The sequence below is a fragment of the Colossoma macropomum genome, unplaced genomic scaffold (genome assembly GCF_904425465.1).
Source record: "Colossoma macropomum unplaced genomic scaffold, Colossoma_macropomum, whole genome shotgun sequence".
Classification (NCBI taxonomy): Eukaryota; Metazoa; Chordata; class Actinopteri; order Characiformes; family Serrasalmidae; genus Colossoma; species Colossoma macropomum.
The window spans coordinates 26,254,374-26,267,734 of record NW_023494789.1 but is presented as its reverse complement, the minus strand read 5'-3'; the positions used below and the strand labels follow the sequence as shown (position 1 = coordinate 26,267,734).

The 13,361-nt window shown below is 38.5% G+C and overlaps 1 protein-coding gene across 1 annotated transcript in view; it reads left to right on the top strand.

Moving 5' to 3' along the window:
* Positions 1–13,361, top strand: part of nos1apa (nitric oxide synthase 1 (neuronal) adaptor protein a) — a 130,572-nt gene that overhangs the window by 77,028 nt on the left and 40,183 nt on the right. The window contains exon 5 of the mRNA XM_036570681.1: positions 5,867–5,975. Coding sequence (XP_036426574.1) covers positions 5,867–5,975 — 109 coding nt within the window. The remainder of the gene's footprint in view (positions 1–5,866; positions 5,976–13,361) is intronic.

Genomic DNA, 13,361 nt, shown 5'->3' with positions numbered 1-13,361 from the left:
GTAACTGCACCTAGAAATACATAGCCGACTAAAAGCTATAAAGCTATGATAGCATAAAAGCTGACCCACAACCTCATAGTCATTTTAAATGGAATGTGCTGGCTAACATACTGTAGCTAAACCAATCATAATTTTCACTGTCCTAATACTTATGGACTGTAATTCAGTCAGTACAATCATGTATCTCATTTCCTGATTTATTACCAGATATCATAGCTGAGCTGTACTGACCGCACTACTCATCTTCACTGAACCTTAGCCAGGACATTTTTTGGGTCATTCTCAATTGACCTTAATGTTGTCTGTAATTAGATAGGAGTATAATTCTTGCTTTATGAGCAGTCTTAATATCTGTAATTCAGTTGAGCAAATCTTGTGTAACAATAAAAGAATGGAAATATCTCATTTGCTCTTAAGCAGGTATCAGCCTTGCTGAGGGAAACAGGAGCATATGAGGGCCATGGAAGTATCATGGCATTTAGAAGGCCTCTCAGTCTGCTCCAGAGGTGTGTAAGCTGCAGTCCCCTGCTGAGGACCCCCCCTCCTTAACGGCCATGATGACATTTCTTTGCCTTTTGTCATTCAGAGCTGAATCTAAGCACTAGAGGCAGGAGTTTAAGACTGTGTTTCATGAGCAGAATAAATCTCAGTATTATTATTTCACAGCCCTGGTTTGTTGTTCTGTGCAAAGTTTGTTATACTAAGCTCTTTGATGGTGCTTACACTCTGCCTCTGAAATATTCATGATGGTCTGTTGCTTGTATGTGCTTTTTAGGACTAGAGAGGGGTCATTCAGTGTCACTTCACTTAAAGAAGTGGATTTCAATAGCTAGCTAGGTACACAGTTCTTGGAGTGTCTACATTCGAGGATACATAGTACTTAAAAATGTTCCATTTGAGAATTTGTTTATCAAAATAATGTTTACTGGATGTACATGAAGAAAAATAATGAAAATAGTCCAAGCAAGCTGTCTTGTACTTTCTTTAAACCTGTAGTGAAAAAGTTATTGGGTGTTGTACCATCTCTTGATACACTGCATGAACAGTGATTATAAATCACTAATGTCCCTCGTAGAAAACAAGAAATAGTTCCACACAGCCGACAGTTTCACTGTTGAACACGTCTGCTCTGGCCAGTGCAAGAGAGTAAAAGAACCAAATGGTGTTTTTAATTATCATTTCTCATTTCCATTACCATTACAATTATTTGTAAAATGTTAGATTTTGTCACGTCATTGTTGGTTAATTTAATCATGACTTTCTGACAAAATATTGGCCAACTGTACACACACGTGCAGTGAAACACACACACACACACACACAGGGGCAGTGAGCACACTTGCCCGGAGTGGTGGGCAGCCCTATCCTCAGTGCCGGGGGGCAGTTGGGGGTTATGTGCCTTGCTCAAGGGCACTTCAGTCACGTATTGTTGGCTCAGGGAATTGAACTGGCGACCTTCCAGTCATAAGGCTGGTTCCCTAACCTCCAGTTGCCCATATGGTATATAGTGAACATTAAATCGTGATGCTTATTTATTGACTGGGTCTATAAACCTTAAACAAATTCTTGTCTTTATAAATTCACAGTGTAGTCGTAATACAGACACTATAGATTTTTCATTTCATCCAGATCAATACTTTGAAAGCCTAATGCAGATGTCCAGTGGCATACTACCCCTTCTGCTCCTGCCTGCTTAACATAACGTTTGCAGCATGTGTAGCAGTTTTATTCAAGAATCTAATGGCACTGAACCAATGACAAACAATGACACCCGATCAGTGCAACATACTGTTACTCTCATTACTTGTTAAGTGTGGATGATATGATAAGTAAAATAATAATGTAACGTCATAATACTTGAAACCATTTTTATATTACAATATTTAGTTTTTTTTCTGAGGTTTGCAAACAATCTGAACCAGATGAAATGCATCTGCCAAACAGCAGAGGTAAATTTAACAAAGATTTTTTGGTTTGTAAGTAAAGGATTTGGTGCTTAAAAAAAGTGGCACTTAGATTTTTTGGCTAAAACAGAAAAACAGCTGATTAAAATGCTGTTTGTCCCTCTTGTTTTTTTCTGGTCATCAGACATGTTCAAACAAGTTGAGTAGCAGCAGATAAACAGTGAAACAGACACAGCTTAGACTTACGTTCTATACAGTCTTTAGCTTGCATGCTTTTTTAGCATTAGTTGGTGTCATGAAATGTTTTAATGAAATCACGTAAATAATGCTAACTCAATATCTTTTGGTAATAAAGTTTTCAGCGTTCATTTTCAAAGATGTCACTGCAAACATGTGGGTTTGTTAGATCCTGCTGGAGTTCATGGCTGTTTCTCTTTATATTACACAGGTTGTGTGAGCAGTGTGGCAATATGTCCCAAACGTGGCACTGATGCTGTGTGGTCACCCAATCCCATGTCAGAATGCTGCCAAAGGCAAACAAATGTGCCGTGCTCTTTTATGAATTATCTATTTTGTAAAATAACCACTGAGCAGGGCAAATGCTGTATGTGTGAAAGGCCAGAGCATTCAAGCCTTAGAAAAGACGGACTGACTGGAAAGGACTGGTGGGATGGAGCAGTATTGGAGTGATTTCGGAGTGATGATCCATCTTTTAAAAAAGACATTCCGTGCTCTGGGCAAAAGCATGCCGGTCCATTCCCTGCTCTGCTTCCACTCTGCACCACTCACATATTCTGACCGGGAGTCTAAATCCACCTTTTTAGATGCGAAAGCACCTCGTGGACCTGGCTTGTCACTCGTTCACTCAGTCGCTCATGTTTAGCAGGATGACAGTTCTCCACTAGAGGGCATCGTTAACACCCATAGCTTTTTATGTGTCATAAGAGCAGGTTGTATGAGTGACACTGTTTGTCCTTGTTTATGATGCATCCAGTTGTTCAGTGTTTTACAAGTATTGAGGACAGAAATAATGTACTCAGGAAAGTGTAACGTGACATTTACAATAACACTAACATATTGTCATTGCCCACACCTGTTACTGGCTGTTGTAAGAAATTGAATATTGGTTGAGCTCAGCAGCTCCAATGTTGATAAATTAAAGAGGCAGGGAGGCTTCTTATACAGCATGTGTTCCACTCACAAGTTGCTGATGCAACACATCACCCTGTGGTGTAAGCAGCCAAAGGAAGAATACAATTAATAGAGGATGAGTTTTTCTCTTCTGCTTTTCTTCAGTTCCCCCTTTTGACTGCACACCTGAGCAGGGATTTCTGATCTGTGCACACAGGGGGGAATAAGTGAATCTTCTCTGAGAATAAACTAGTTTGATGGGCCACAGGCCACCAGTTTCTGTGTTAAAAATCAAGAGCACTATGTCTGAGAGAGGAATCTCATGAGTGCTACAGCTTAGACTGAAAAGGTCAAGCAGTCCTGGCTCTGCTGTGATGGGATGAATTTGGTATCGGTATGTTACCTGAGATAATGAGGCATGACTCAGCAAGGTGAAGCTGATGGAGTTACTCTGTGAATTGGGACATACGCACACGCTCACTCACTGACGTTATATCAACGCACAAAGAGAACAGCAGTGACGTTACTTTATGAAGTAATTAGTATGAATGATTAAATGCTTTCACAGCCCATTCATCTTACTTACATATGTCAGTGCAGTGGTCTGGGTGCTATGAATTTAGCACAGAAATCTGTGGTTGAACACTAAACACATTCTAAACACCATAGCCTATTAGAGCATGCCTGTTCCAGGCCAGTGCATTTTTCTTTCTGTTCGCTCTACACACTCTCTCAGCATTTCTCTTCCACTGACACAAAGCCTATTGAGATCGTCTGAGCTGTTAATTTATCCTGTCAGGCTTCACTGAATTACAAAACTGCACACAAGCAACCACTTTCCAGCCCATCTACACCCAGCCTGGCTTTAAAGTTTCCACCAGATAAGTCACTGCACTTCGCTTATTTATTTAAATCGCTCCTGATATATTTGATTTTGTTTGTAGCAGTGGTCGTGCGTAGGGGAGAGTGTTGTTGATGTAGACATTCATTGTTTTAGTTGTCACTGGAGTGAAATCCTGGGATTTTTCATCCCAGCGCACTCTTTGATAGCTCTGAGCAGCTGCACTGTTTATCAGTTGATCCAGCTTTGGATAAAAATCCCTCTTCTCCGCTGTGCTGGAGAAGTGCATTGCCATGTGGGTGATTGATCGCAATCAGCGTGATCATGATTGGAGGAAAAATAAACCTTTATCTGATCTCAGATGAAACATTTTTCACTGATTAAGTGGACAACCCACTGCTGATATCCTGAAAAGGAAGGGAAAGAAGCGGCACGGCATATTTTGTTTTTTGCTAAATAATTGTAAAAATATTTGAAAAAAAATAATATTTTTATATAAACAATACACATTTGTGCTATGAATGTAAACAAACCTTTTTAAGCACCTGCCCTTAGTGATGAGTGAAAAGCCACTGAAAATGTGCAAATGATTATATATGGTACCCTCCGCAAATATTAGCATGCCTGACACAATGTTTTTACAAGATGATTTTTTTGCTTATTTTTATATTATTTTTATTGCTTATCTTTTTGATCCTTCATTTAACATATTAACAAAATTATAAAGCATAATCAGTCCTGTTTAAATGGATTTAGTGCTGTATGGTATGTGAAATGTTGAATAATGATCATTATATTGACAGTTTCTGATTACAGTTTACTAGTAATGTATTTTGTCACTTGTATCTCCATTTTTTGTCATTTTTCATTTTTTGACATAACTTGGAAAAGGCAGTTACCATTTGTGTCAAAATTTCATGATGAACGGACCAACAGAAACAGTCCAGAATTATTTTGAAAAAAAATATTTGTCTATTAACTTCTGTTAAAAATTTGACCTTCTCCTGTAAAGTTGCCTTCTGTTCAGCAATGATATGTATCATGAAATTGTCTTAAGCATCGTGCTATGCAACTTTTTTCTATATCACCCACCCCTAATTGTAACAGGTGGAGGAGCTTGTGCTAGAAAAGTCTAATAAAATAATACAAACAGTTAATTCAAAATAATTTTATGGTCTTTGAACCAGACAATCATTCCAACCTTAACCTTTTTAAATTATGAAAAACGTAGAAAACTTAGATTATAAAAACATTGACAGATTTATTTTTGACCACGAACTAGAAAGAGGAAATATCATCCTGATAAAATGTAAATATATTTTTTAAATAATCTATATGATACGTTTATAATAATGACTTCTGAATTTTTTTGAGGAAGATGTGAACTTGTCACATTATTTACTTTGGGAGGCTTAGCAGTAAGACTGTGAATTCTGAGACTTACACCCAAATCAGTGATTAACACAATAAAATGAAATTTACTTTCAGGGTACAAAAGCATGGAAAAAAAATGATAAATCTCATAGTGAATCTAGAAATATCTGTCCAATTGCTGTGAAAATTCACAGATGATGTTTTTATGGGAATGACACGAATATAACCAGAAGGATGTTATGTTATGTATCTTAAAAATCTATCTTACATTTTGCCCTGTGCGAGGTTGAACCCTGCTCTCCACAACCTCTTGATTTATTGCACATATGCACACACACCAATGGGTCACTTAATAATACGGTAAAACCAGCAGCCACAATTACATATAATTAATATCTGCTCTTCCAAACAAAATTTCTGGTGCAGTTAAAAAGTTTTGCTTTAACCTTAATTACCCTCATGCACATAGATGCAGTGTTTTATGCTCTTTAGACCTTATTGATTTTAGGCTTGGAGACTGGAATATTAATTGATTATTTTTTTAAGAATTTTTTTTTCTCATGTATTGATTTAGCAGCACGAATAACATCCTGGATGAATTTCTTGTCTTTCACAGGATATTCTATGTATCACATGATTCCCAAGATTTGAAAATCTTCAGTTACATAGCCAGAGATGGGCAGAGCAATGTGTTCAGATGCAGTGTCTTCAAATCCAAGAAGAAGGTAAGTCAGCCCTGAGTGCTTTTGTCAGATTATGTGTTGAATGCTTGAAAATTTCCAAGGATGACAGAAACCTGTCATTGAAACTCCATTTGGCAGTGAATGAAGGTGACTGAGGAAATGGAATGCCTCTGTATGCAGCCACTTTCATCTCTTTCTCTCTTTCTTTCTCTCTTTCTTGAGGCACTCTTTTATTCCCCTGAACATGCATTCAACAACAGATATGCATATACTTATGTGCCCTGAGAATACACTATTTACAGTACTGTGCAAAAGTCAGAGACCACCTTCATTTACTTCATTTACAGTCACACGTAGGCCTACAAGTTTGAACGAAAAAGAAGAAAACATATTTAACAGAAAATGACACAGAAGCCTTAACAAACAAATACAATTTTTTTAGCATTTAGTGTGTTCAGTTTTTGTCTGTATTACAGCTTCCATTCTGTTTGAAAGACTTGCTTTCATTTTTTCAAAGAAATCTACAGGGATATTTTTTACCTCCAAACTTCAGTCTTAGAAGTTGGTTACATTTTCTGCTTCTCATGATCGAAGTAATCCCAAACACATTCAGTGATGTCTAAGGATAATCAGCCCATTGTGCTGAGAACACCAGTCACTTTTTTGTTTCATTTGATTTTTTTTTTTAGTTTGGTCTATTTCCTTTTCTCAGTAACAGCTTCTTGTCAGCTACACATCCTTTCAGACCCATAGCATCGAGCTGTCACAGTGAAAGGATGGACAGAAGCATCTATGGATTTTTTCAGGTCTGAGACCTGAAGGTGGAGCTTGATTTTTCTCCTTTTGTTCAAAGATAAAAGCTTACTTACCTACATTTCACACCCTGGTAGTAGTCCCATTTTCTATCTTTTTATTTTTTTAACTCCAGTTTTGGGAACTTCTGTTTTTGTCTTTGTTTTTTTCCTTTGAATTTTCTCTTTCTTGTGCAAGTAGATTATCTTCTATCCAGTCTTCTCTTCTTCTGAAAAATTGATGATTTGTGCTTAGTGACCATTTTGACTGGAAATGAAATAAAAGAAGGGTGGTCTCTGACTGTGCGCAGTACTCTAGGTGTGTTGTTATACACAATGCACTGCTCCTTCTTTCTTATTTCTTGCACTCTCTCCCTCTCTGGAACATATCCTCTTAAACATACTGGTACACATCCTCTCCATCTCACTCTGTCCTTTGGGCAAAGATCTAAAAAGCCAAACACAGTGGGGGTGCAGTGGACCTCAGGACATGTAGCTGAGACTCACTTTCCAAAGCTGCTGTATCATTCTCCCCAGTCACTCTAGCATGCAGAGAAACACAGTTCCTGCGAGCAAGTACGCGAATGAAGTTCTGCTCAGGGCTGTTATTTGTAACTATAACAGCACTGATGGGAAAAAGAAGTAGATTGTGATCCTGTTACCAGAGCCACTTCCCATGCAGAAAAGCAGAACCGCTTGTTCCACATTCATGATCATAAATGTTGGGACTAAGCCTTGAGTCCCAACCGCGACTGAGTACCACAGTGCCACGTGCCACAGTAACAGCTCCCAGTGACAGTGGAAGTGGTGCACTGTGTCCAGGCCTGTCCAGAAGGCCACCTATGCTATTGTGTACGTTAGGACAACCTAAGACCACACTGTCAGGTTTCAGACATCAGACAAAAATCTCAATCTCAGGAAAGACTCTGTCAGCTGAGCGGCTTCAGACACCTCATCTTTGGACAGTAGTGTGTCACATTCGCAGTAGTAATCTTCCTTACTAGATTAATTACAGTTTTGTGGCCAAATTGGTGATGGCAATACACTGCAACCACAGCTTTCATTGAACTGTGTTGTCATTATGTTCTTTTATTTGACAAAAAGTAAGCTTCAGCTCGCACATACAATCACTATGTTTGCTTCCCTGTAGGCCTTGAAGATATCTAAAAATAATTAACGCAATATTTTAAAAATACCCTCCCCAACCAATACACACAGTCCGCTACAGCTTTGATCTACTTTTCAGTTCTATTTTTGTTTACAGGATTTTTTGAACATTTAATTGAGCCCCTCCAACATAACCAAAACACATATTAACCATTCCAAACTTTTTGGGATTATCAGTTATTTTGTTTTCTCTCTTATTTTGTACAGCCCTTTTCATCGAAAAGCCAAACTATGCTTTATTTACATTTTATTGACCTCTTATTTTAAATACAAGGCACCAAACAATGCCATATTATGCGTATATGATTCATATAAAAAATGTCACATATATGTCACATATACTGTTTTTCTTTGCAAGAGCTTAACTGTCTTAATGAAAATCTCTATTAAAAACCACACTTCACCATACTTCACCCGTTGTTATAAAAGATGTTACTGCCAAAACATGCGTTCATGAGTTCCTTCTGGTGTAGATTAATGGTGGCTTGCGTGCTAATAGCACTTGCTGCAGGAGACACTTCAGACTGCAAGTGATGTCCAAAGCCATGCCCCCCTGCTTCTGAAAATATATATATATATATATATAGATAGATAGATAGATAGATAGATAGATATATATAAGGTATCTATACATAGATAGATAGATAGATATAAGGTGTTTTCTGTCATTGTATTAAAGTCGTTCTACAGATCAATAGAAATATATTTTTACAATTTTGCAGTTTTACTTAGCACTAAAGCTGTACAGTAAATATTGCAAATTTTACTCAGACAGTACATCACACTTCTGTAACCTAATGGCTTTTAAAGCCCCCATAAAAAAACTCATTGTTTTTAAAGTAAAAGTAATCACACTGCAGTAACAACAAACAAACAGGCAGAAAGTCTTTAAGTGACAAGGATATCTTTGCTCCTCACAAAACCAGCAAATGATGAAACTGAGTATGGTTCTTTTCATGCTGGAAAAGGAGCACAAAGAGTTTCACCACCTCATTCAGGAGCTGGAACTTAATGAGAGCTTTCACATACGACTCGGATGGGCATCTCAGTTTGAGCCCCCTCAAGCTGACACGAATAAAATCATATCACATTTACGCCACTTGAAAAATCACATTTGATGTGCGGGATATTATCAGTTATACACAGGACAGAATTAGTTTACTGTTGTTGGAAAATCCTGCATGAATAAATCGCTTTTTTTAAAATAAACCTTTAAAGCATAACAAATAACGGCATCAGCTGGGAGGATAAAAATTTCACATATGTATCTAATCCTGTTGGACTGAACCTCCTTTCACAACTTTATTTTTTTTTCAGCTTGTCATCAAGCACAACATTAGATTACGCATTAGATGAATCAGAAAATGTTTGGTTATTCTTTTAGTGTTTATTGTGTTGTGTAATATTAGAAAGTCAAGCACCAGGCTACATTGATTATTGTATTCGATTTGTTTGCACTTTAAATGATCTGGTTGGTAAAATCTTGTGGGCCATGGAAGCTTTTGTGGTCAGTTGAGTGGGCCATGGATTAGAAAAGTTTGGGAGCTGCTGGTCTGAGTAGCTACAGTAGCTTTAACCAGTAGTTGAGAATGCTGTAGAAAAGCATCATGACATTTGTCCAGCAACCATGAAGAAGTTTTATTTTGCGAGAATTTGTCCTCAGTATTAGATCAAAATGATAACAATGTAAGCTTGAGGGCCAGTGTGCATACGAGCGCAGGCACAGCACAAAATATACATTAATGCAACCACAATATTAAATCATAATGTGCCTGAATTTACCTTGTGATTTTTTCAGCACATGTTCGAGGCTGATGGCTCGGTCTAGGCTCTGTGTCTTCTTCCATTGTTAAAGAAGGCCACCCGACATGTATGGGAGACATTTGAGACATTATAGCAAATTTATGCCTAGATGGAAAAATGACATTTAATTTTTACATAACATGCAGGCACGATGCGTGTCATTTGCACCTGAAACGGTTGCAAAATGTTTAGTGTATCGGGCCCAGTATGTTCAACACGTAAACCAGAATCTGCTGAAACAGAGCTTAAACTGAGTTACACACATCTGAGTTGTATATGAAAGCTCTCATTGAGGTCCAGCTCCTGAATTGTAAATTGTCTTGTTAGAAAAAAAAGAATAGATAGGCTATTAAAACCTGTTCTCGCCAGACGAGGACGAGATTGCGCCTGTTGTGCACTAATCTAGACATTAGTATAGACCAAGTTTACATTTTACCAAATCTGCCATCCTCCAGAGTTCAGTTCCAACCCTAATCTTGCAACACCTGATCCAGCTAATCAAGGCCTTGAAGAGCATCTAAACATGAGAGCCAGGTACTGCAAATAACTCTCCAGGGCAGTGGATCTACACAACCTGCTTTGGGAACCCCTGGTGTAGAATCAGATTCAAGATGACTTTGAAACCAATTGGGAGGCTCTTGGAGCCTGTGCTCTAGGAAGACACCGGTTTATGGAACAATTAATTGCCCTTTCATTATCACAAGCTGTTAAATGCAGGTGGCACCCTGGGGAATCAATTAAAGAGCTCGAGCCAAAGAGCAGGAAGCAGGCCTGTGCATTTTAATAGCATCTGATGGATACAGACAGGCGAGAGGTGAGAGAGGGAAGAGATGATGAGGAAGCTGCCAAAAACTTCACATTCTCTGCCCAGGATCATCTCTGCCAAGCCGGGTTTGCTGTTATTGGCCAGTGGGCCGTCTCCTTTCATTCAGTGTGTGCATGAACAGCCACTGTTATTTTCGATCCCCCAACATCTGTTGATTTCGAATCGTCACTAAACTGAGTTAGAAAGATGTAGATTAGGATCACAACCTTATTTAAAACCCCCTAATTTGACTCTCAGTTGCTAAATTGCTTGTTAAAGATTGGGATCAGAGGCGTGGAAGATTTATGGCTTTTTTTTCAGTATCCAATTTTTTTCTACTCGACTGGTTCGTTTTGTTTATTGGTAATTAATCTTCACTGTCATACTCCGATTTGAATCACGTGTTTGTATTACAGTGGTGTCAGCGATTCACCCCCGGCAGGAGAAAACATTTTACCTCAATTTAACTCAGAACCTTTTGAGCTTGTCAGCTTTCCATCTTTTCCCCCTCCATTATATCCTGATTAAATAGAAGGTTAATATTTCTGAACATGGCAGAGAGCACAAAGAACATCGAAGATTTTTCATGGTGGTCTATTATAATTGTCTTATGATGAGACCTCAAACAAACGTGTCTGGAGGACAGGTGTTTTAATTGAAAGTCAGTTTCGGCTCAGCAGTGCGCGTACTCGGCTCAGACGCAGAAAATTGTTCAGGAGCGCTCGGAGCCAGAGCTCACTTTCATCATGTGGAACCAGAATAACTGGAGACAGGAAGATAGAAAAGAAAGCTGTCTTTTAAGCTTCGTCTGCTGCTTTCTTAAAGACTTTACTCCTCCACTTTTTTGACTGCACAATACACTTTAAGTACAGGACTGTGCAAAAGTCATAGACCAACTTTCATTTATTTAATTTCCAGTCAAAATCGGATTAAGTACAAGGAGATATTTTGTGTGGAGATGCTTGCCTAAGGAAGGGAAAGTAAAAAAAAATGGAATAAACAGGAGAAAGTAATGAAGGCAAGAACTGGGCAAACTAAATACTGATAAAAATTATATGTTGTCGATGTTTCTGTGTAATTTTCTGTTAAATGTGTTCTGCTTTTTTCTGACACTGAAAAATGAACAACTTATACTTCTTGGCTGTTTTGACTTGAAATTATAATAATGAAGGATGGTCTCTAATTTGTGCACAGTACTGTATATTTGCACTTATTAAGGACAATGAGGTTTTTATAAGTGGTAATTTGTAGAGAGAATGGACACACTGTTCCTGCAGCGTCTCAGTGCTAAACACAAAGCAAAGAAGGATAAAAGTGAGGGGAAAGTCATTATGAAAGCCCAACACACACAGCTCTACTCATGTTCTCATTCAGACAAGCAAGTGATTTCAGCAGCTATTGATTGTTAAGGCAGAAACTTTTATCGTTTGCGAAAACAGCTTAGAGAGAAGTGTCCCATTATTTTAAGCAGGGCTCCCTGGAATGTAATTGCTCTGCAGAGCCAGAAGCAGCACTTAGCTCGTTTCTTTCTCCAGCATCGCTGTTCATAACAGGGAAGCACCCTTTGTGCTGTTCAGAGAAATTGCATATCACCTGCTCAAATTTGCCTCCAATAAGCTGCCTATGGCTCTGTGATGATAACTTTTGTGTCCCTGGCCTGCAGGCGCAGAACCATTCACACTGCTCTGATGACATTGTTGATTGCATTGGTTCCATTGTGCCAAGATTCTCTGTTTTGATTCATGTCATAAAATTAGCTTTGGGGCCTCCTGCAGATATTTGATTTGTTTGTTTAATCTGTATGGCTATGTATTTATTAAGCTCTATATGTGTGTGTCTGTCTATTGTCACTAGGCCTATTTTAAACAAAGAGCAGCAGGAAATTATAATGAATGTTTTATGCAACTTGTGCTCAGTCATTTCTTCTTAACAAAGAAAAGGCAGGGAAATCATACCTCCCTGAGTACGATAGCTTGATGATGAGTAGCAGACAGAATTCTTCCTGACACTTTGTGCTATAGTGCTTGAGCAATCACAACGCTTCCATTGTACCTTCAGATCTTCCCTGCCTCACACACCTGATGTAGTGACCTGAATGGTAAAGGACTGAATATTATCAGTAAGCTGCAGAGATGCAGCTGCGCTCTGATCTACAATACTAAGCCGCGATAGGCGTTTTGCCACGAAGGGAGAAACACCATGAACCATATACTGATTTTCTCCCACACACAGAATCTGCCCTTGAATATTAATCGTCTCGTTCTGTGTGTAACTAATTTTCTTCTTTATAGTTATCAGGGGGCTGCATGTTCTCTTAGTCATCCGCTGTTCATAAAACCATTGATCGTGTGCTAACTGCTTCGAGTCTTTCACTGATGGATATGAGTTGAGTGACAGAGTGAAATTTATCAGTGAAGGAGCCAAGATTAAAGCAGTAAACCCAGTCTTAATCTTGGAGGGCAGACGTGAACTCATACAGAGAATACATATCTGGGGACAAACTGTTAAATTGTTGCTGTGTGCATGTTGTTGCTGTGTGTCCAAAGCTGGAGCATTTGTGCAGCAAAAGCAGCATATGCTGGATCATTTGCCACTTATAAATGGAATGGGAGCAATTCCCTAATAATAGCACAACCTGCACATCGAAAGTTCCAGCATAAAAACAATTAGTTGTTTCAGCCCTACTTGCAAGAGGTAATGGTTATTTTTACCTCGTGTAATATGTTTTCTGCTGATTTGCCTCCATCCATGGACTTATTGTCTGTCATCTTCACACATGCTTCATCTTCACAAAGTGTCGGATCAGTTTCAAAATTTCACTACATATCCACCCAAATTTAGCCCATAATTTCTAATGGTTGT